The sequence below is a fragment of the Salvelinus alpinus genome, chromosome 3 (assembly GCF_045679555.1).
Source record: "Salvelinus alpinus chromosome 3, SLU_Salpinus.1, whole genome shotgun sequence".
In the NCBI taxonomy this organism is placed as follows: Eukaryota; Metazoa; Chordata; class Actinopteri; order Salmoniformes; family Salmonidae; genus Salvelinus; species Salvelinus alpinus.
In genome coordinates, this window is record NC_092088.1 from 24,582,844 (window position 1) to 24,603,601 (window position 20,758).

Genomic DNA, 20,758 nt, shown 5'->3' on the forward strand with positions numbered 1-20,758 from the left:
ATCACAGTGTCCAAAGAAGGGCCAGAAGTATACAGAATGGTGTCGTCTGCGTAGAGGTGGATCAGGGAATCGCCCGCAGCAAGAGCAACATCATTGATATATACAGAGAAAAGAGTCGGCCCGAGAATTGAACCCTGTGGTACCCCCATAGAGACTGCCAGAGGACCGGACAGCATGCCTTCCGATTTGACGCACTGAACTCTGTCTGCAAAGTAGTTGGTGAACCAGGCAAGGCAGTCATTAGAAAAACCGAGGCTACTGAGTCTGCCGATAAGAATATGGTGATTGACAGAGTCGAAAGCCTTTGCCAGGTCGATGAAGACGGCAGCACACTACTGTCTTTTATCGATGCCGGTTATGATATCATTTAGTACCTTGAGCGTGGCTGAAGTGCACCCGTGACCGGCTCGGAAACCGGATTGCACAGCGGAGAAGGTACGGTGGGATTCGAGATGGTCAGTGATCTGTTTGTTGACTTGGCTTTCGAAGACCTTAGATAGGCAGGGCAGGATGGATATAGGTCTGTAACAGTTTGGGTCCAGGGTGTCTCCCCCTTTGAAGAGGGGGATGACCGCGGCAGCTTTCCAATCCTTGGGGATCTCAGATGATACGAAGGAGAGGTTGAACAGGCTGGTAATAGGGGGTGCGACAATGGCGGCGGACAGTTTCAGAAATAGGGGGTCCAGATTGTCAAGCCCAGCTGATTTGTATGGGTCCAGGTTTTCCAGCTCTTTCAGAACATCTGCTATCTGGATTTGGGTAAAGGAGAAGCTGGGGAGGCTTGGGCGAGTAGCAGCGGGGGGGGGGGGGAGCTGTTGGCCAAGGTTGGAGTCGCCAGGAGGAAGGCATGGCCAGCCATTGAGAAATGCTTGTTGAAGTCTTCGATCATCACGGATTTATCGGTGGTGACCGTGTTACCTAGCCTCAGTGCAGTGGGCAGCTGGGAGGAGGTGCTCTTGTTCTCCATGGACTTTACAGTATCCCAGAACTTTTTGGAGTTAGAGCTACAGGATGCAAATTTCTGCTTGAAAAAGCTGGCCTTTGCTTTCCTGACTGACTGCGTGTATTGGTTCCTGACTTCCCTGAACAGTTGCATATCGCGTGGGCTCTTCGATGCTATTGCAGTTCACCACAGGATGTTTTTGTGCTGGTCGAGGGCAGTCAGGTCTGGAGTGAACCAAGGGCTATATCTGTTCTTAGTTCTGCATTTTTTGAACGGAGCATGCTTGTCTAATATGGTGAGGAAGTAACTTTTAAAGAATGACCAGGCATCCTCAACTGACGGGATGAGGTCAATATCCATCCAGGGTACCCGGGCCAGGTCGATTAGAAAGGCCTGCTCGCAGAAGTGTTTTAGGGAGCGTTTGATAGTGATGAGGGGTGGTCGTTTGACCGCGGACCCGCAGCGGATACAGGCAATGAGGCAGTGATCGCTGAGATCTTGATTGAAGACAGCAGCGGTGTATTTGGAGGGCAGGTTGGTCAGGATAATGTCTATTAGGGTGCCCATGCTGACGGATTTAGGGTTGTACCTGGTAGGTTCCTTGATGATTTGTGTGAGATTGAGGGCATCTAGCTTAGATTGTAGGACTGCCGGGGTGTTAAGCATATCCCAGTTTAGGTCACCTAACAGAACAAACTCTGAAGCTAGATGGGGAGCGATCAATTCACAGATGGTGTCCAGGGCACAGCTGGGAGCTGAGGGGGGTCGGTAGCAGGCGGCAACAGTGAGAGACTTATTTCTGGAGAGATTAATTTTTAAAATTAGAAGTTCGAACTGTTTGGGCATAGACCTGGAAAGTATGACAGAACTTTGCAGGCTATCTCTGCAGTAGATTGCAACTCCTCCCCCTTTGGCAGTTCTATCTTGACGGAAAGTGTTATAGTTGGGTATGGAAATCTCAGAATTTTTGGTGGCCTTCCTAAGCCAGGATTCAGACACGGCAAGGACATCAGGGTTGGCAGAGTGTGCTAAAGCGGTGAGTAAGACAAACTTAGGGAGGAGGCTTCTGATGTTGACATGCATGAGGCCAAGGCTTTTTCGATCACAGAAGTCAACAAATGAGGGTGCCTGGGGACATGCAGGGCCTGGGTTAACCTCCACATCACCCGAGGAACAGAGGAGTAGTAGGATGAGGGTGCGGCTAAAGGCTATCAAAACTGGTCGCCTAGAGCGTTGGAGACAAGGAATAAAAGGAGCAGATTTATGGCCGTGGTAGAATAGATTCTGGGCATAATGTGCAGACAGGGGTAGGGTGGGGCACGGGTACAGCGGAGGCAAGCCCAGGCACTGGGTGATGATAAGAGAGGTTGTATCTCTGGACATGCTGGTCTCAATGGGTGAGGTCACCGCATGTGTGGGAGGTGGGACGAAGGGGGTATCAGAGGTACGGAGAGTGGAACTACGGGGTCCATTGCAAACCAAAACAATGATAACTATGATAACTAGCCTGAACAACAGTATACAAGGCATATTGATATTTGGCAGAGACATACAGTAAGGCATAAAGTGATTGCAGGTCTTGATTGGGAGAGCTAGCTAAAACAACAGGTGAGATAACAGCAGCTAGTCAGCTAACACAGCAACAGCAGGTAAAAATGGCGACGACTAGGCAGAGAGGGTCGGATTAACTACACACAGAGCCTGAGTTAAAACACAGAGCCGACAGATAAAACACAAGTAAACAGAATGGAGTACCGTAAATTAATGGACAGTCCGGCAGGCATCAGCTATGTAGCCAGGTGATCATAGTGTCCAGGGGGCAGCCGTAGATGGAGCAGGGAAGTCGCCGCTAAGCTAGCACGCGGTGTTTAAAGTTAGTAGCCCGGGGGGGTGAGTCTGCTCAGACGAAGGGGGTCTGCTCAGACGGAGGCCGGTTGAGGGTACAGCGGATGGGGTATTCGTCTGCAGACCAGATGTGGACGTGTCGACAGAGAATCCAGGCCGGATGGCGAGAGAGAGGTTGTGATTGTAGAATTGTGTTTGCTAACTGATGCTAGCTTCGTAGCAGTGGCACTAGCTGTGCTAGCTGCGTTAGCTGCAGGCTAGCTGTGAGGATCAGAAGTAGTGGCTCAGGGATTACGGCAGGGATCCGGCGTTGTTGTCGAGAGACAGTCCGATGCTGTTAAATTGGTGAGTAATATCCAGGCTAATAACAGGGCTGGTGTCTGTGCTGAAAGTAAAAGCTGCTAGCATCGGTTAAAAATGGCTAAGTAGCTTGTAGCTGGTAGCTTGTAGCTGGTTAGCTACTGGGGGTTCTTGAATGTGTTCCACAGTTCCAACGGTAAAAGCTGCTAGCATCGGTTAAAAATGGCTAAGTAGCTTGTAGCTGGTAGCTTGTAGCTGGTTAGCTACTGGGGGTTCGTGGATGTGTTCCAAAGATAAACAATGATAGCGATTCCGTACCACATTGGGTGAGGTAGGTTACCGGAAGGTATAATCGAATTGAAAATCGAAAAGAGATAGAAAAAAAAATAATAAATATATACAAGAAGTACGAAAAAATACAATGTGCACGAGAGCACTAAAAAATACACGTCTACACTGCTACGCCATCTTGGATTGAGTCATGAGCTGCCCTACAGTCATGAGCTGCCCTACAGTCATGAGCTGCCCTACAGTCATGAGCTGCCCTACAGTCATGAGCTGCCCTACAGTCATGAGCTGCCCTACAGTCATGAGCTGCCACTCAGTCCGGAGCTGTCACTCAGTCCGGAGCTGCCACCCAGTCCGGAGCTGCCACCCAGTCCGGAGCTGCCACCCAGTCCGGAGCTGCCATTAGTACAGAGTTGTCCCTCTGTCCTAAGCTATCCCTCTGTCCGGAGCTACCTCTCTGTCCTGAGCAACCTCTCTGTCCTGAGCTACCTCTCTGTCCTGAGCTACCTCTCTGTCCTGAGCTACCTCTCTGTCCTGAGCTATCTCTCTGTCCTGAGCTGTCTCCTCTATGTAGGAGGGGCCTTAGTGAAGGTTCCTGGACCATGGTCGGGGGCGAGGGTCGCCACTCAAAGGACGCTAAGGAGGGGGACAAAGACAATGGTGGAGTGGTGTCCTCGTCCACCGCCGGAGCCGCCACCGCGGACATATGCCCACCCAGACCCTCCCCTTGAGTTTTTAGGGGTGCGCCCGGAGTTCGCACCTTGAGGGGGGGGGGTTCTGTCACGTTCCTGACCTGTTTTCTCTTGTTTTGTATGTGTTTAGTTGGTCAGGACGTGAGCTGGGTGGGAATTCTATGTAGTGTGTCTAGTTTGTCTGTTTCTATGTCAGCCTAGGTTGGGTTCTCAATCAGAGGCAGATGGTAGTCGTTGTCTCTGATTGAGACTCATATATAGGAGGCTTGTTTTGTGTTGGGAGTTTGTGGGTGTTTGTTACCTGTCTCTGTGTTTGTGTTCTGCACCAGATAGGTCTGTATCGGTTTTCACGTTTGTTATTTTGTAAGTTGTTTGTAGTGTTCACTTGTTCTTTAATTAAACATGTTGAGCACTGGCTACGCTGCATTTTGGTCCTCTCCTTCACCCCTGGAAGAAAACCCTTACACCATGTAGTTCATTGCATGTTTAATAATGAAAATACCTACCAAAAGGAGAACATGGATGTGGTTTATTTCTGTGCATGTTAAAAAAGTAAAATAAGTAGCCTATATGGACGTGATTTACAGTAGTTATATCTGTCAACACAGTCATACACATGATGTATAATCCTTTAATATGATTTTGTCCCGCGATGGCAAAAATATATTCTAACGTGGCCCTCCATGGAAAATAATTGCCCTGGCCTGTCCTACTCTCTCTCCTTTATTCTTTTCTCGAGCGCCCAGACGGGCTGTCAACAGTTTAGTGAAATACTTTTCTTTGCGAAAACAATCGATGTTCCTAACAGATTTCACTTGGTTTCCCAAATTAAGCACTAGGTAGCTGCAGGAACAACATTGGAGATCCGATGGCATACAGAGTTTGGGCGGAATATCACCTGTTAGGGAAGCGAGAGCATGCTCCTCAAACAGTGGTTGGTGTGTGGAGGGAAATAAGTGTTCTCAGCTGCTCATATTAAGCACAGCTCCACTATAAAACCGAAGTAGCCTACAAAATGGACCGGTGGGTCTTTTTTCCACCTGCCCCTCTTCCTGCCCATTTGATAATGGGCCATTCTAAAGCTAAACTATTTTTACATATTAGTAAAGACTAGATTAAATTAATTAAGTAGTGTGATGGGTGAAAATATATCAATTGATGAGAGAACAGCTGTGCACCCTGAGGCATCGAACAGAGCACAAGATTGTTTTTGCTACTTTCTCAAATCATCAACAGCCTGTAGTCGCACCATGCAGCCCATATATGTTTTGATTTCCAAGACATTCTGCATTTTGTATTATTCACAACTAAAGGTACCAAATAACTCTAAATCCAGCATAAAGGACCTGTTTCAAATGATCACTTTCGCACTGTAAATGGGAAAGATGTCCTTTCTATTTTATTCAGTTAAGTTAAATTATATTCTTCTTACTATAAAATAAAATAATGACTTATAAGCATATCTTTCTCAGCTAAATGAACAAGCCTACAGCCTATGGCATGGTGCATAGCCAGACAACATAGGCCAACAGTAGGCCAACTCATATTCTGTTCTTCTGAAATACATTTTCTTCATATTACAATGTTTCTTTAGACCTGACTAAAATAATGGATTTATTGAGATGGTGTAATTTAAATTGATTTATTAGACTTTTTTTATGTAGACGTTCTAAAAGGTGCGCATCGGCAGCTTGTATCCATTTACCTTGAGACCGCCAGGCTTTTGCATGACAATAACTGGCTGACAAAATTTCATGACTGCCACAGCCCTAATCATAACCTATTGCTGAAAGAAAAAGTGTTATGGATTTGTATCCTATGCCTTATCATGGATTGAGAGTTACTTATCTAATAGAACACAGAGGGTTTTCTTTAATGGAAGCCTCTCTAATGCAAATTCAGTTGAGTGTAGTGTACCGCAGGGCAGCTGGCTTGGGCCATTATTGTTTTCTGTTTTTACTAATGACCTTCCACTGACATTGAATAAAACCTGTGTCTTTGTTTTTTTTTGATGACTCGACAGTATACACGTCGGCTACGACAGCAAAATATATAACTGACACCCATAACATAGAGCTCGAGTCAGCTTTAGAATGGCTAAGTAGCAATAGGCTGGTGCTAAATATAAAAATATAATTTAGATCTATTATTGAGTAATGTGGCGATTGAGCATGTTGAGGAGATAAAACTGCTGGGTGTAACTCTTGATAGCAAGCTGTCATGGTCAAAACATACAATGATTGTACAAAATATTAAGAACACCTGCTCTTTCCATGACCAGGTGAAAGTTATGATCCCTTATTGATGTCACTTGTTAAATCCACTTCAATCAGTGTAGATGAAGGGGAGAAGACAGGTTAAAGAAGGATGTTCAAGCCTTGAGACAATTGAGACATGGATTGTGTACATGTGCCATTCAGAGGGTGAACGGGCCAGACAAGACAAAAATAACGGGGTATGGTTGTAGGTGCCAGGAGCACCGGTTTGAGTGTGTCAAGAACTGCAACGCGGCTGGCTTTTTCAAGCTCAACAGTTTCAAGAATGGTCCACCACCCAAAGGGCATCCAGCCAACTTGACACAACTGTGGGATGCATTGGAGTCAACATGGGCCAGCACATCTGTGGAGCGCTTTCGACACCTTGTCGAGTTCCTACCCTGACGAATTGAGGCTGTTTTGAAGGCAAAAGGAGTGGGGTGCAACTCAAGGTGTTCCTAATGTTTGGTATACTCAGTGTATAGACTCAATGATTGCTAAATGGGAAGAGATCTGTCCAATCTGCTTTCTTGACATGTCAGTCAACCAGACAGGTGCTGGTAACACTTTACATGACACCCAGCATCATAACACGTTATGACATGGTCATAGCCATGGTCATAGCCATGTCATAACAGCTTACATAACTTGTCAGAACCTGACATAATATGGTCATAACACTCACGACACATATTTAGACCTGTGGTGACATATTGGATTATTTTATGGCTGGTTATGACACCTGCACTACAGTTAAAGAGTTTGGGGTCACATAGAAATGTCCTTGTTTTTTATTTTATTTAAAATTGTCCATTAAAATAACATAAAATGTATCAAAAATACAGTGTAGACATTGTTAATGTTGTAAATGACTATAGCTGGAAACCGCTGATTTTTTATGGAATATTTACATAGGCGTACAGAGGCCCATTATCAGCAACCATCACTCCTGTGTTCCAATGGCACGTTATTTTAAGGCTGGTTATGACACCTACATAAGAGTGTCAAAACAAACAACCTACCACGGTAGTTATTTTAAGGCTGGTTATGAGACCTACATAAGAGTGTCAAAACAAACAAAACCTACCACGGTAGTTATTTTAAGGCTGGTTATGACACCTACATAAGAGTGTCAAAACAAACAAAACCTACCACGGTAGTTATTTTAAGGCTGGTTATGAGACCTACATAAGTGTCAAAACAAACAAAACCTACCACGGTAGTTATTTTAAGGCTGGTTATGAGACCTACATAAGAGTGTCAAAACAAACAACCTACCACGGTAGTTATTTTAAGGCTGGTTATGACACCTACATAAGAGTGTCAAAACAAACAAAACCTACCACGGTAGTTATTTTAAGGCTGGTTATGACACCTACATAAGAGTGTCAAAACAAACAAAACAAACTGTTGCCAGCAGCATACCACCCTGCATACCACTGCTGGCTTGCTTCTGAAGCTAAGCAGGGTTGGTCCTGGTCAGTCCCTGGATGGGAGACCAGGTGCTGCTGGAAGTGGTGTTGGAGGGCCAGTAGGAGGCACTCTTTCCTCTGGTCTAAACAAAGATCCCAATGCCCCAGGGCAGTGATTGGGGACACTGCTCTGTGTAGGGTGCCGTCTTTCGGATGGGACGTTAAACGGGTGTCCTGACTCTGAGGTCATTAAAGATCCCATGGCACTTATCGTAAGAGTAGGGGTGTTAACCCCGGTGTCCTGGCTAAATTCCCAATCTGGCCCTCAACCATCACGGTCACCTAATAATCCCCAGTTTACAATTGGCTCATTCATCCCCCTCCTCTCCCCTGTAACTATTCCCCAGGTCGTTGCTGCAAATGAGAACGTGTTCTCAGTCAACTTACCTGGTAAAATAACGGTAAAATAAAATAAAATAAAAAATGACACCTACATAAGAGTGTCAAAACAAACAAAACCTACCACGGTAGTTATTTTAAGGCTGGTTATGACACCTACATAAGAGTGTCAAAACCTACCACACAAGGCAAAACATTACATTACAGTCCTTTTCATACAATTTTCTGAAATTATAAAACCATAAAAATTCTAAGTGTAATCCCCACAAATTGAAGTCAGACATGCACCTACCCCAATGTTCTGTTGCTGATGACTGGGATGAATGCAGGAGCAGATTTCAGGAGCAGGACAAGACGCCCTCTTTTTGAATGATGACTGACATAAGGGCATGTACATGATAGACCAATCTGGTTTATATCCTTATGATGGTCATAATCAATGTTCCCTCTAAACTGCGTGCAGGCGCACAGCTCCCCTCAGACTGCTGCACAGTAGAAAGCATGAGATTGAACTTCACTCAACTTCCTAGTTTTCCACTTCAGTTAACACTATCAACGTTTTGCTCTACTGTGGGAATTGTGATCGAATCAACTCAATATTAGCCACTTTCAATGTAATATACCAAAACAAAACGAACTATGCAAGATTTAGTATGCAAAAGTAACTGTGCAAGAGATTTCTTTGTAGGCAGAGCGCATTAGAGTAGGATTATATTGCATTGACCTGCACGACTCAGGCTTGTACTCTACACAGACCAGTGCTCCATAACCAATCAGAGCTGCAGTAGGCCTATATGCAAATAGCCATTGCCATATATGGATCTGTGCCATTCACTTTTAACTGGACTGTGTTTAGGCTACATTATGAGTGGTCTCAAAAAGATTGCTTGTTTTGAGATCAAAGTGAGAGCTGCATGTAGCCACTTGTGCACATTTGTTCATATTCTTTGCTAGTAAGTGAGTCATTAGCCCAGTTATAGCTCATTTCTAGTAAACAGTGGGGGAGCGGTTGCTTCCAACAAGAGCACAAAATGTGTGCATTTCTAGCCACCTTAGAAAAGCGAGTCATGTAAAGAGCTTTTTAATGTCTTAAAGGGGCAGTGTTGTATTTTGAGACGGTCTTGAATAATCTAAGTAGCCAATAGGAAGAGCGTAGCATAATTTGTCTGATTCTCTGTAGTAATGGTATGGGAATAATAATGGATTTTATTTGGTAAAGTGGTTTCTTGCATCAAACACATTTTCAGTCACCTCCTTGTCTGAAGAACAAGTGATAAACAGGTTCATGTCAAGCCCTGCATGTTTTTTCTCTCTCCAAACGTCTCATGGAATGTAGGCGTTGAACACCACACGTTGGCTGCTACTTGTAGGCTGAATGATAGAACAGCTATTTCCATGTTCAAATGTTATGGTTGGCGTTTTTTCTCCATTGTTTTTTGATGGTAGGCCACTCTGGTACAGTAGGCCTACATTATGATCAAACAGCCACAATAGTCTACTTGGCCATTGTTAAAACTCCCCATTGCAACAAAGGACTTAAGAAACACATTTTCAAATTAAAGTAAACTTCCTGTCAGGTAAAAAACACATTTGAATAAATGTGGGTTTTGACACTCTTATGTAGGTGTCATAACCAGCAACAAAATAACATCATGTCACAACAGCTGTAAATATGGGTTTAGTGTTATAACCATATTATGAAAAGTTGTCAGCTGTTATGAAATGGTTATTACCGTGTCAAGTAAAGTGTTATTTCATAGATGTCTTCACTATTATTCTACAATGTAGAAAATAGTAAAAATAAAGAAAAACCCTTGAATAAATAGGTGTCAAGTGTTACCCAGGTCCTACAGGCCCTAGTTTTGGCGCACCTGGACTACTGCCCAGTTGTGTGGTCATGTAGGCAAAGAGGGACATGGGTAAATTGCAGTTGGTCCAGAACAGAGCAGCACGTATCGCACTTAGGTGTACACGGAGGACGAACGTCAGTAACATGCATGTCAATCTCTCCTGGCTCAAAGTTGAGGAGAGATTGAATGCATCATTATTGGTCTTTGTGCGAGGTGTTGAAGGTACCGAACTGTCTGTTCAAGAAGGTGGCACTAAGTTTGGACACTCATCGGTACAACACAAGACATGCAGTCAGAGGTCTCTTCACAGTCCCCAGGTCCAGAACAGAAGCTGGGAAACGCATAGTATTAAATAGAGCCATCAAATCAAATCAAATTTATTTATATAGTCCTTCTTACATTAGCTGATATCTCAAAGTGCTGTACAGAAACCCAGCCTAAAACCCCAAACAACAAGCAATGCAGGTGTAGAAGCATGACTACATGGAACTCTCTGCCACAGGAGGTAACTCAAACTAGCAATAAAACCATATTTAAAAAACAGATAAAAGAACACCTTACGGCACAACGGGGACTGTGAAGAGACAGACATGTTTATATATTTTGTATTGTAATTTACACTGTATTATGTAGGTGGGTGGCCTTGCACGAGCCTTGGCTTGTGCGAGCCGGAACTGCGAGAGGTATAGGCAGTAGATTATGTATATTAGATTATATATATTATGTATTTTATTTGTTGTGTTGTTTCCTGTTTGGACACCAGGAAGAGTAGCCATTGCCTTGGCAGTGGCTATTTGGGGATCCAAATAAAGTACTAAATACAAAAAAATGGAGCCTACCTCAGCAAGAGAAAAAAATAGGCTACTAAGTTCTCATAACAAGCTTTGCAGAGAATAGGCTACTGAGAGACAGTGTGGCGCTCTGTGGTGAGGCTGAGGCAGGCTGCAGTGTATGCAAGAGGAAGCAGAGGAGACCAAGAGAAAGAGGGAGCAAGCAGAGAGAGAGAGAGGTCAGTACATTGGTTCCCAAACTTGGGGTCTGGGCCCCATGCGGGGTCCCCTGAGAAAACCTGCACTAATCTTATCAAACAAGTTAGGGACTTAAAAAAAGAAGATCTGTTTCAATATGAACATCCCTACATGGCATATCTTTCTTATAGGCCTAAGCCTACATTCAAATGCAAACAATACAGTTCTAAAAATGTAATACGGTGGTTGTTCGTCTTATCTCGATTGCTCACTGGAGTTTATAGTTGACCTATTACCCACTTTTTTTCTTTACCACTACATCACTGATATTAATACAGAATCATAATTCATATTGTAATAATTCATGTGAATGTGATGATACGATCATCTGTGCGCTCCATTGATGTCTGTTTGTGCGGCGCTTGATTAGTAATGCCTAGGAATACAAACGTAAAACGCTATGTTGTTTGAGAAAATAGATATCTATGTAAAGAGTTGAGGATTTCATGCAATTCGTCATTACAACTGACTGAACAGTCGCTGATGCTATATCTGTCAGTGTGAATCACTTTTGATTACAATTGTATAGCTAATAGGCTGTGTGTTTGTAGATCGACTGAGGTGAATGAACCTAAAGCAGCCAAGGTGATAATGGCTGGGGTAATTTTTGCTTGTTTTTACTGTTCTCCAAATAGCATTTTAAAGTTTTTTTTAATTGTATAGAAACTCCCCTACCCCCTTCCGGACCTCACTAAAACCCTGGTTATGGCCCTGATGAGTACTCTTAGGGAAAAAATGGGTGATCTAGCTATAAAATATCTATGGAGGGGGAAAAAATCAGAAAAAGACTGAGGTGAAGAGCTGGAGCAAACAATGGTTATTCTGGCCTGGCAGGTTTCGATAACGCCCTTATCTCTGATGCGATCTTAAAGGGAGTCATTGTTGAAGGGCAGCATTTCCTCTGACTTGTTCGAGGACACATCCTTAGCACCGTGGCCTCATCCAGCACTGTGCAATTAACCCAGTCTCTCCGCGACTGTCCTTCCAAAACAAAATGGCCGCCCAGTGGGATATGTTCAAGCAGCAGAGAGGTAGGTACCACTGCATTTAATCATGGCAAGGCGACTGGAAACATGACCGAATACAAACAGTGCAGTTATTCCAATTAAGGCAATCAAACAAGCAAAGCGTCAGTATAGAGACAAAGCAGAGTCACAATTCAACGGCTCAAACACGAGACGTATGTGGCAGGGTGTACAGACAATCACGGATTACAAAAAAAGGAAACAGCCCCGTCGCCGACATCAACGTATTGCTACCAGACAAATTAAACAACTTCTTTACGCGCTTCTTTACGCGCTTTGAGTACAATACAGTGCCACTGACACGGCCCGCTACCAAAGACTGTGGGCTCTCCTTCTCCATGGCCGACATGAGTAAAACATTTAAACGTGTTAACCCTTGCAAGGCTGCCGGCCCAGACGGCATCCCTAGCCGCGTCCTCAGAGCATGCGCAAACCAGCTGGCTGGTGTGTTTACGGACATATTCAATCAATCCCTATCCCAGTCTGCTGTCCACACATGCTTCAAGATGGCCACCATTGTTCCTGTACCCAATAATGCAAAGGTAACTGAACTAAATGACTATCGCCCCAGCACTCTTCTGTCATCATGAAGTGCTTTGAGAGACTAGTCAAGGATCATATCACCTCCACCCTACCTGATACCCTAGACCCACTCCAATTTGCTTACCGCCCCAATAGGTCCACAGACAACACAATCGCGATCACACTGCACACTGCCCTATCCCATCTGGACAAGAGGAATACCTATGTAAGAATTCTGGTCATTGACTACAGCTCAGCATTAAACACCATAGTACCCTCCAAACACATCATTAAGCTTGAGACCCTGGGTCTCGACACCGCCCTGTGCAACTGGGTCCTGGACTTCCTGACGGGCCGCCCCCAGGTGGTGAAGGTAGGAAACAACATCTCCACTCCGCTGATCCTCAACACTGGGGCACCACAAGGGTGCGTTCTCAGCCCTCTCATGTACTTTGCAGACGACACTACCGTGGTAGGGTTGATTACCAACAACAACGAGACAGCCTACAGGGAGGAGGTGAGGGCCCTCGGAGTGTGGTGTCAGGAAAATAACTTCTCACTCAATGTCAGCAAAACAAAAGAGATGATCATGGACTTCAGGAAACCGCAAAGGGAGCACCCCCCTATCCACATCGACAGGACAGCAGTGGAGAAGGTGGAAAGTTACATATCACCGACAAACTGAAATGGTCCACGCACACAGACAGTGTGGTGAAGAAGGCACAACAGCGCCTCTTCAACCTCAGCAGGCTGAAGAAATTTGGCTTGTCACCCGAAAACCCTCGCTAACTCATACAGGTGCACAATTGAGAGCATCCTGTCTGGCTGTATCACCTCCTGGTACGGTAACTGCACCGCCCACAATCGCAGGGCACTCCAGAGGGTGGTGCAGTGTGTACAACGCATCACCGGGGGCAAACTGCCTGCCCTCCAGGACACCTACAACACCCGATGTCACAGGAAGGCAAAAAAGATCACCAAGGAAATAACCACCCGAGCCACTACCAGTTCATCTCACTTCCATCCAGAAGGCGAGGTCAGTACAGGTGCATCAAAGCTGGGACAGAGAGATTCAAAAACAGCTTCCATCTCAAGGCCATCAGATTGTTAAACAGCCACCACTAACACAGAGAGGCGGCTGCCTACCTACAGACCAGCCATCAGATTGTTAAACAGCCACCACTAACACAGAGAGGCGGCTGCCTACCTACAGACTTGATATCATTGGCCACTTTAATAAATGGAACACTAGTCACTTTAATAATAACACTTTAAGAATGTTTGCATATCTCGCATTACTCATCTCATATGTGTATACTGTATCCTTCACTATATGTTCTTCACTATCTATTGCATCTTAGCCACTCTGTCACTGCTCATCCATATATTTTATACTTATATATTCTCATCCCATTCCTTTACTAGATTGTGTGTATTAGGTTTTTGCTGTGGAATTTGGGGCATGCATCATAATTGTGTTCCTTACCGACTACAAGGGAAATCCAGGAATGGAGTGCCGTGTGATCGTCCCCTCGGTGTGTTTCCCCTTGACGATCCTTGTCATCGTCCTAAACCTCTGTCCCTCTGTAAAACATCTCCTGCAGCCTCTGGAGGTGTACCTGGCTGGCTTTGATGTCCAGACCTTTCTCCTGTACACCTCCGCTGTGACACTGTGGCCCGTCTTCAGCTTCCAGAACGACCTTCATCCTTCTATCTGCCAAAACTGACGTGTCAACCTGCTCCTTTACTTTGTGAACTTGATTTATTCCCTGTGTGGCTTAGTTCATTGTACTACTGGTGCATGATGACACCTACATACAGTACCAGTCCAAAGTTTGGGCCACTCATTCAAGGATTTTTCTTTATTTGTACTATTTTTTACATTGTAGAATAATAGTGAAGACATCACAACTATGAAATAACACATATGGCATCATGTAGTAACCACATAAAAGTGTTAAACAAATCAAAATCTATTTTATATTTGAGATTCTTTGTCTTGATGACAGCTTTGCATACTCTTGGCATTCTCTCAACCAGCTTGATGAGGTAGTCATCTGGAATGCATTTCAATTAACAGGTGTGCCTTGTTAAAAGTTCATTTGTGGAATTTCTTTCCTTCTTAATGCATTTGAGCAAATATGTTGTGTTGTGACAAGGAAAGGGTGGTATACAGAAGATAGCCCTATTTGGTAAAAGACCAAGTCCATATTATGGCAAGAACAACTCAAATAAGCAAAGAGAAATGACAGTCCATCATTACTTCAAGACATGAAGGTCCGTCTGTCACGCCCTGACCATAGATTGCTTTGTATGTTTCTATGTTTTGTTTGGTCAGGGTGTGATGTGGGTGGGCATTCTATGTTGTATGTCTAGGTTGTCTATTTCTGTGTTTGGCCTGGTGTGGTTCCCAATCAGAGGCAGCTGTCTATCGTTGTCTCTGATTGGGAGCTATACTTAGGTAGCCTGTTTTCCATTGTGTGTTGTGGGTGATTGTTTTCTGTTTAGTGTATGTTCACCTGGCAGAACTGTTTCATTTTCGTTTTTCCTCGTTGTTGTTTTGTGTAGTGGTCAGTTTTAATTAAATATGACAAACACTTACCACGCTGCATTTTGGTCCTCCTCTCCTTCCACCAACGAGAATCGTTACACCGTCAACATGGAAAATTTCAAGAACTTAGACAGTTCGCAAAAACCATCAAGTGCTATGATGAAACTGGCTCTCATGAGGACCGCCACAGGAAAGGAAGACCCAGAGTTACCTCTGCTGCAGAGGATAAGTTCATTAGAGCTAACTGCACCTCAGATTGCAGCCCAATAAATGCTTCAGAGTTCAAGTAACAGACATATCTAAACATTAACTGTTCAGAGGAGACTCCGTGAATCAGGCCTTCATGGTTGAATTGCATCAAAGAAACCACTACTAAAGGACATCAATAAGAAGAAGATACTTGCTTGGGCCAAGAAGCATGAGCAATGGACATTAGACCGGTGGAAATGTGTCCTTTGGTCTGATGAGTCCAAATATGAGATTTTTGGTTCCAACCGCCGTGTCTTTGTGCAACGCAGAGTAGGTGAACAGATGATCTCCACATATGTGGTTTCCATCATGAAGCATGGAGGAGGAGGTGTGATGGTGCTTTACTGGTGACAGTGTCTGTGATTTATTTTGAATTCAAGGCACACTTAACCAGCATGGCTACCACAGCATTCTGCAGCAATACGCCATCCCATCTGGTTTGCGCTTAGTGGGACTATAATTTGTTTTTCAACAGGACAATGACCCAAAACACACCTCCAGAGCTATTTGACCAAGAAGGAGAGTGCTGGTGCTGCATCAGATGACCTGGCCTCCACAATCACCCGAGTCTCAACCCAATTGAGATGGGTTGGGATGAGTTGGACCGCAGAGTGAAGGAAAAGCAGCCAACAAGTGCTCAGCATATGTGGGAACTCCTTCAAGACTGTTGGAAAAGCATTCCTCCTGAAAGTGGTTGAGAGAATGCCAGGAGTGTGGAAAGCTGTCATCAAGGCAAAGGGTGGCTACTTTTTTTTAGATTTTGATTTGGTTACTACATGATTCCATATGTGTTATTTCATAGATGTCTTCACTATTATTCTAAAATGTAGAAAATAGTAAACATAAAGAAAAACCCTTGAATGAATAGGTGTGTCCAAACTTTTGACTGGCACTATATATGTTGCACGTTCAGTACATCCTAGTCAATAATAAATGTAATCTTACCAGATTCGTTTTTCTGTACTTTATTCAGTCTGTCTAACTAGCTTTTTTATTTAAAAAAACAACCCAAAAACGCACCGACTCATTGCGGCTCACAGGCCTTCACTGAAGATGCAATGCAATACGATAGCCACTCAAATAAAGGCTTTTTACATTTTCTCTCCACGAGAGAGTGCCTTGTATTTTTTGAAGTACAATGTTTTTACACAGCTGCAACTTAATTTGGTTGCTATAAGTTATAACCCGTTCTCCGATGAACACCTCTCCTTATTTTCATTCTTGATATCAAAGCAGCTCTCCCTCCTTTTTTAAATATTGAAATAAACCTTGCTTCATTTTGTCTTTGGAAACTTGAGAGTGTGCATTTGTCACAGATGTTTTCCATGCTTGAATTGAAAACGTTTAGCCAGTCTCTCTTTCAAAAACTTGAGAAACACTTCCTCTTAAAACTCACTGAAGTATACTGTCCGGTGTAGATACTGCACACCGTATTTCATGAATATCATGCAAAGCACATTGTGACCGGCTATCTACTAGGTAACAGATAAGAGGATAGCTCAGACGAAGCTCACTCTCTCCTCTACCATTACAGCTGTCTAGAAAGCCTGATAGAGGAGAAGAGGCATCATCACACACTCGGAGACAATGGACAAAATAAAAAAGTTCCTGTCCGAAGCCGTATTCACTCCTTCCTCTCTAATAAGTGGACGAGGGGCCCTGCACATGACTCAGATAGTGCTGGGCATCTTGACCTTCATCCTGGCCGCTGTTCAGGGCGAGACTCAACACACCTACTGGAACTATGCCATGTTCACCTGGGCCTTCTGCTCCATCATGACCCTCATCATCACCGTCATTGAGATGTTCAAACTCCACCTCCTCCTCAAGTTTTGTCTGGACTGGGACGACTTCACCACGGGAATGGCGATGTCCTCCGCTCTCATGACCGCGTCCGTCTTCGTCATGTACGCCAACTTCTACATCTGCAAAAAATGTTTGTACTCGATTGTGATCGCCTTCCTCGCCCTACTTTGTGGCGTGGCCTACATCTTAGAGGTCGTGAACGATAAGTTCATGGATAAGAAGAAGGGGAGCTACCTGGCCGCCCTGCCTGGCTTCTGGAAGGTTCTGGAGGCCTTCGTGAGCTGCATCATTTTTATCTCCCTCACGGGTTATGACGGGAAACCGGCACTGATCATGTGCATTGTGGCCTATGTCATTCCCTTCCCCATCATCCCTATTATCATCATCACCAACATCTTCACAAAAATTAAGAACTGTTTGCCATTTAATATAGACAGGTTTGTGTTTATATTTCTGGTCATCTCTGTGGTTCTCTATACCTTTGCTGCCATCATCTGGCCCATCTATACATTCAGAGGCAACCCTCGTCCCAGTGACTGTCCTGGAAGCTTCTGTATCTGGTCCATTCAGTTCATGGTGGCATTCATGACATACGTCAATCTGATCCTCTTTATAATGGACTTGGTGTTTACCCTGCTTGGGATGTGTGGCTTCAAACGCTCATAGCGGTAACTGATCTCTGTATCTGTTTTACTATACTATATAATCCATAGCTTTTCATTCATTATTTGTTGTTGCATTGAATAGTAATTTAACAAAAGCTGCTTGTTTCACTCATCTTTTTATTATTATTATTTTTTTTAAATTATAGTTTAAGTAGAACAAATATAAACCCTGCAGTGACCTCTGAGGAATTTGTCATGGTGTTACACGTTAATGATGAAATGATCCACGTAGAACGTAAAGGGTATAGTTACAATGTCAATCACACATGGATATTTCCATGGCAACAAGGCATACATTTACATAAAAGTAGCCCGTGTAACAGCATTACATGGCCAACATTCACAACTACTGTATATGATAAAGGATTTTGAAGTACCACAACCACATTTCTTTTCATTACGTTAAATTCTTGTGTGTGAGTCGCAGCACTGGCCTACTGTCCTTTTACCACTTGCATTCTCGGGAACACTTCATTTAGATTGACGACAGACTATCTGTAGAATCTCTATCTACTAAACCTAGCCCTTATCCTAACGTCAACCCTTCCCCTAACCCTTGTTCTCAACCTAACCATAACCGTAGCAAGCAGTTGCTTAGCAACAGATAGTTTGTTGATAATATGACCATCCTTAGTCCGAATAGTCAATCTGTAGATACTCTATCTAAATGAAGTGTGACCGCATTCTCATTGGTCTATAACAGTAATAGTGCAGAACAGCTTCTCCATAGTCTACTGTATATCTACTTCTCCAGGGATTTGAATAACGATATTAGTGTCAAACGTACGTTAACCATTAACAGCAGACAGCCTGCCCACTTCTGTCTGTAATACTATAAGGGTTGCCTCCATCCGAGATTGTGAAACAGTTATGAAGGTGGAATAACTCAACGTAACTCAAGGGGAAGTGTTGTCACTCAAGTCTACAGCAAAAGTTGAGCTTGGAAAATCTTGGTTATCCTTAAAAAAACTACACAGGTGGAATAGAATTTTGGAATTGAAGTTTACCGTATTCAGGAGTTGGAGATGTGTAAACACTTCAAGAGTCTGCCCAACATCTTGCGGCTGCTGGAGATCATACTGTGTACGTTAGCCTTGGTCATCCCTATGTTCAGGGGTAGGATGGTGAACCCATATGGCATCTACTGCGAGTTCATCTGGGTCTTCTGTGTCATTGTGGCTGTGGTCCTACTGGTGTCCGAGATCATGCTATTGCACATTCTCCTGCCCAACTGGGACGACCTTGTTTGCGGTCTGACCATGCTGTGCACGCTCATGGTCGCCGCCGCCACGCTCATTTTCGCCATCGTCTTTGGCTGCCTGTCATGTTTCAGCAGTGTCTTCTGCATCATCTTCTCATTGGCCGCTACCGTGGTCTTCCTGGTGGACAGCGTCAAGAGAAAAATGAAATGTCCAAAGGGCTATATATCAAACCTGAGGGGTATTCTGAGATTCACAGAGGCCGTCCTGGCTTGCATCATCCTCGCCGGCGCCACCAACTACTTCCTGGGTGTGGAAAGCGAATTCCGCCCACCCGCCATGTTCTGGTGCATTGTAGTCTATGTAGTCTGTCTCCCTGTGACCGTTCTCATCATACCCATCCATCTGTGCAGTCTACTTGAAAGCCTCATCTCCTGTATTGGGATGGATCTGTTGGAGCTGGTGTTTAACATAGTGGCTGTGGTGTTGTACCTGTCTGCCGTCATCCTCTGGCCTGTCTTCGGTTACAAGCACTACCGTGAGTACAATCCACCAAACTGTGACAACTGTCGCCATGACAACCTGGATGTGGTAACTGTGGGGACCATTGCCAATCTCATCCTCTACGTCGTGGACTTGGTTTTCACCATCTTGGCTCGACTGAAATCCTAACATCTTGCTAAGTTAAGAGGTAGGTCTACATTTTTTTTTATAACATATTGTCTGTTTGGTCTGTTTCCAGTAATCATCGACCTCAGCCTCTTTTCCTGTAAAACATATCTTGCAGCTTCTAGAGGTGTACCTGGGTGGCTTTGACATCCTGGCCGTGCTTCTGTACACCTCCGCCTGCGACCTTGTCTTCAGCTTCCAGAACGACTTTCCATCTGCCATAACTGCACATGGGACAATCTGGTGGTTGTAGCGTATGTCAATCTTTTACGTTGTAGATTTTATTTATTCCCTGTGTTAATGGTTGTTCTTTTTCATAACATAATGGAACCTATGGCGCTTTATTTGAAAGCCCAGATGTACAGTACATCCTTGTCAATGAAACCCTTCATCCTCATTATAGTGGACCTGGGGAGAATCTCAATTGCATACTCCTCGCGTCCTCTTGCCGAGGACGAGGAGAGAGGACGCGAGGAGTATGCAAACAAGATCTTCCCCTGTTTTTTGACCCTGCTCTGGATGTTAGGCTTCAAACGCCCAGAGCTGACCTCTGGTGGTAACTGATCTCTCTTCGGTCTGTCTATCTAATCCTGTACGGATCTCGCATCAATTCTTCATCAAGATATGCATGGGTGAAACATATGCCCATGTAGAACTGTCACGAGGTGGAAAAGGTTCGTTTGGATCTGGGTTAATCAGGAAGAGTGAAGTAGAGGCAGGCAACAGTTTCAACAAACAACATATTTAATAGGGCATGGCTTTCTGATGGTTACACCACACAATGTTCTGTTCCATAGTTTTTGTTTAGCCAATGCAAATAGATTAAAAGTTCAAAATGACATACAGATACCAGAAAGAAACGAACCAAACAGAAACGGGCACTGGAAGTGGTGCAGCCCAGGAGGCCGGTGCCCAGTTGCTTCAACTCAAAGACCTCTGTATGATCTCACCCAAACGGATGTGCTCTCTCGCTCAACCAACAAAGGGCTCCACCATGACTCCAGACGGCATGACTTCCTGTGGGTGGCCACCCCTTAAACGGGGGTTAAATAGAATTCAG

The 20,758-nt window shown here is 44.3% G+C and overlaps 2 protein-coding genes across 2 annotated transcripts; both read left to right on the top strand.

Moving 5' to 3' along the window:
• The first annotated feature begins 16,946 nt into the window (after positions 1-16,946).
• On the top strand, positions 16,947-17,930 carry LOC139569703 (myeloid-associated differentiation marker-like protein 2). The gene has a single exon (XM_071391104.1). The coding sequence runs from the start codon at positions 16,947-16,949 to the stop codon at positions 17,829-17,831; it is 885 nt and encodes a 294-aa protein (XP_071247205.1). The 3' UTR covers positions 17,832-17,930.
• A 925-nt stretch (positions 17,931-18,855) lies between these two features.
• On the top strand, positions 18,856-19,714 carry LOC139569704 (myeloid-associated differentiation marker-like protein 2). Its single transcript, XM_071391106.1, has one exon. It carries the CDS (start codon positions 18,856-18,858, stop codon positions 19,699-19,701), a length of 846 nt encoding a protein of 281 aa, XP_071247207.1. The 3' UTR covers positions 19,702-19,714.
• Positions 19,715-20,758: the final 1,044 nt, after the last annotated feature.